The following is a 2,617-nucleotide window of genomic DNA, read 5'->3' on the forward strand; positions in this document are numbered from 1 at the left end:
AAAGACTTTATTATGTATTCACGTGTAGCTGGATCAAGTTACTATGGAAACTGAATAAAGACTTTATTATGTATTCACGTGTAGCTGGATCAAGTTACTTGGTAAAGTGAATGAAGTTCTGGTTATGTTTTCACGTGTAGCTGTGCCAGGTTACTAGGTGACGTGAATACTATCTTAATTATGTACTAACGTGTTGCTGTCACGATTAGCGCTGTGGTGGAGTTTCCAACGGGCACAGACATCGCACGCGATCTAATGATTTGTCCAGCACAATGCCGTGATATTTTTGTATTTTCAAAGTACAGACTCGTGTGTAACTGGTCCGAGCTTGAGGTTACAGAAGGGCATCAATGGCGAGGAGGAAACGAGGGTAAATGGTTATTTCTACTAAAGTGGATTCTATTGTGATAGACGTTTAATGATGTGGAGAGCAAAACGCTAACGCTTTTGTGTTTCATAGGTAAAATATACTGTTATTTATTTATTATTACATTCATTATCATCATTTATTTTAATATACTATATATATATCCAGTTTCATTGCTTTTTACTTTTGTTTTTATTATTGTTATACTTTTACTATAAAGACTGTTTTCCATTATTAGCTCTTTATGTGTGTTTAGGACTAACTTAAATCCCCTAAACTGGCCCAATCTTGTGAGACATTATTGAGATTATGGTTGAAAATATCGGTAAGGACGAGAGTGTTCAACTGATGAAACAATAGAGTCTACTTTTCATTGTACAAGAATATAAGGAAAGTATACTTAATTAGTTATAATCATTAACGATACCACATTAAATTTTACCTTCGCTATAAACAGGAAGCTGTCTCTGATGGGAAGTTAATAAATAGTGTAAGATGCCTTTCAGTGAATATAGGACGGTTTTAGTTATAAACATGTAGGATTAGATATCTTACATTGTTTTAATACACATGTGTAGGGTTAGTTATCTTACATTGTTTTAATACATATGTGTGTAGGGTTAGTTATCTTACATTGTTTTAATACACATGTGTAGGATTAGTTATCTTACATTGTTTTAATACACATATGTAAGATTAGTTATCTAACATTGTTTTAGTGCACATGTGTAGGATTAGATATCTTACATTGTTTTAATACACATGTGTAGGATTAGTTATCTTACATTGTTTTAATACACATGTGTAAGATTAGTTATCTTACATTGTTTTAATACACATGTGTAAGATTAGTTATCTTACATTGTTTTAGTTATACATGTCTAGGATTATATATCTTACATTGTTTTAGTATAGTTTGTTTTAGTTACACATATCTAGGATTATATATCTTACATTGTTTTAGTATGGTTTGTTTTAGTTACACATATCTAGGATTATATATCTTACATTGTTTTAGCATAGTTTGTTTTAGTTATATACATGTGTAGGATTACATATCCTACATTGTTTTAGTACACATGTGTAGAATTAGACTTACCTTGAGAAAATCCCATTACAAAGACCAAGTAAATCGTTACAAATCGTAGCAAGTCTGTCATTATCATTTTGTAGATCATAACCACGAAAGGTCCAACTAACTTAAATCCCCTGTTGAAATATAGGAAGAAACGCAATTAACAATGTATGGCTTTGTAAAATAATTACATTAGATATTTTTGAGTCAGTGTTTATGTTACTGGTTGGATTGATGCTTAATACCAAAGCACTCAATTTTTATGTTAAATTTCGGCTATTTGCGTTTCAATTCGGAAAAAGTGTTTTGATATTAACAAATCAAAACAAAAGGTAGTGTTTTCAACAATTTCTCACCTGCAGAAGAATAGAAAATACGGAGCAGTGCTAATCATGACGAAAACAGCGACGATATCCTCAGCACGACAAAAACACGCCAGTCTTAACGGTACCATCAAAATTACAAGAATGCACGAGATAAGAAACAAAACCCGCGACGGTACTGTCATCTATAAATCAAATATGTTATTTTTGCAGTGAATTATTGTGTCACGTTAAAAAGCAATTTTTTAAATACAAGATGAAACCTTAGATAATGCTTAGAAATATTTCCAAGAAATACTAAAGCAACAGAATTTCACTACTATCGTACATTTTTCAATTAATAATGCATTTTAATGTACATAACTGCCCCCCAGTGGCACAGCGGTATGTCTGCGGACTTACAACGCTAGAATCCGGGTTTCGATACCCGTGGTGGGCAGAGCACAGATAGCCCATTGTGTAGCTTTGTGCTTAATTACACATAAACAAATAAACATGTACATAACTAAATCACCCAAATATTCAGATTTTTGTCAAATGGTAAGGTCAACCTTTTTAAATCTTATATAAAAGTTATTTCCACTACATGGAGTTGTATGAAGATTTTTGTTTTATAGAACAAAGCCACCCAAAAGACTCTCTGCACTCTTTCAACTGCAGGGACCGAACCCCGGACTTAAGCATTGTTAAATCCGTAAACTTAAAGCTGATATACCGGGAGACACTATATAAAAATAAGAAGTAGTTGATAATAAGTATATCTCTTTTCAAATATTTATTATTAGTTGCAGAGATTCCATCTTCATTTTATATTTGTTTCCGATATTCACAGAAAGTCACACAATTGGCCCT

The 2,617-nt window shown here is 32.3% G+C and overlaps 1 protein-coding gene across 1 annotated transcript in view; it reads right to left on the bottom strand.

Moving 5' to 3' along the window:
* LOC106462449 (transient receptor potential cation channel subfamily V member 5-like) overlaps positions 1-2,617 on the bottom strand; it is a 46,412-nt gene that overhangs the window by 19,569 nt on the left and 24,226 nt on the right. Inside the window, exons 8-9 of the mRNA XM_013922370.2 lie at positions 1,799-1,950; positions 1,467-1,576 (exon numbers count right to left, since the gene is read on the bottom strand). Coding sequence (XP_013777824.1) covers positions 1,467-1,576; positions 1,799-1,950 — 262 coding nt within the window. The remainder of the gene's footprint in view (positions 1-1,466; positions 1,577-1,798; positions 1,951-2,617) is intronic.

Source organism: Limulus polyphemus, unplaced genomic scaffold (genome assembly GCF_000517525.1).
Source record: "Limulus polyphemus unplaced genomic scaffold, Limulus_polyphemus-2.1.2 Scaffold1168, whole genome shotgun sequence".
NCBI lineage: Eukaryota > Metazoa > Arthropoda > Merostomata > Xiphosura > Limulidae > Limulus > Limulus polyphemus.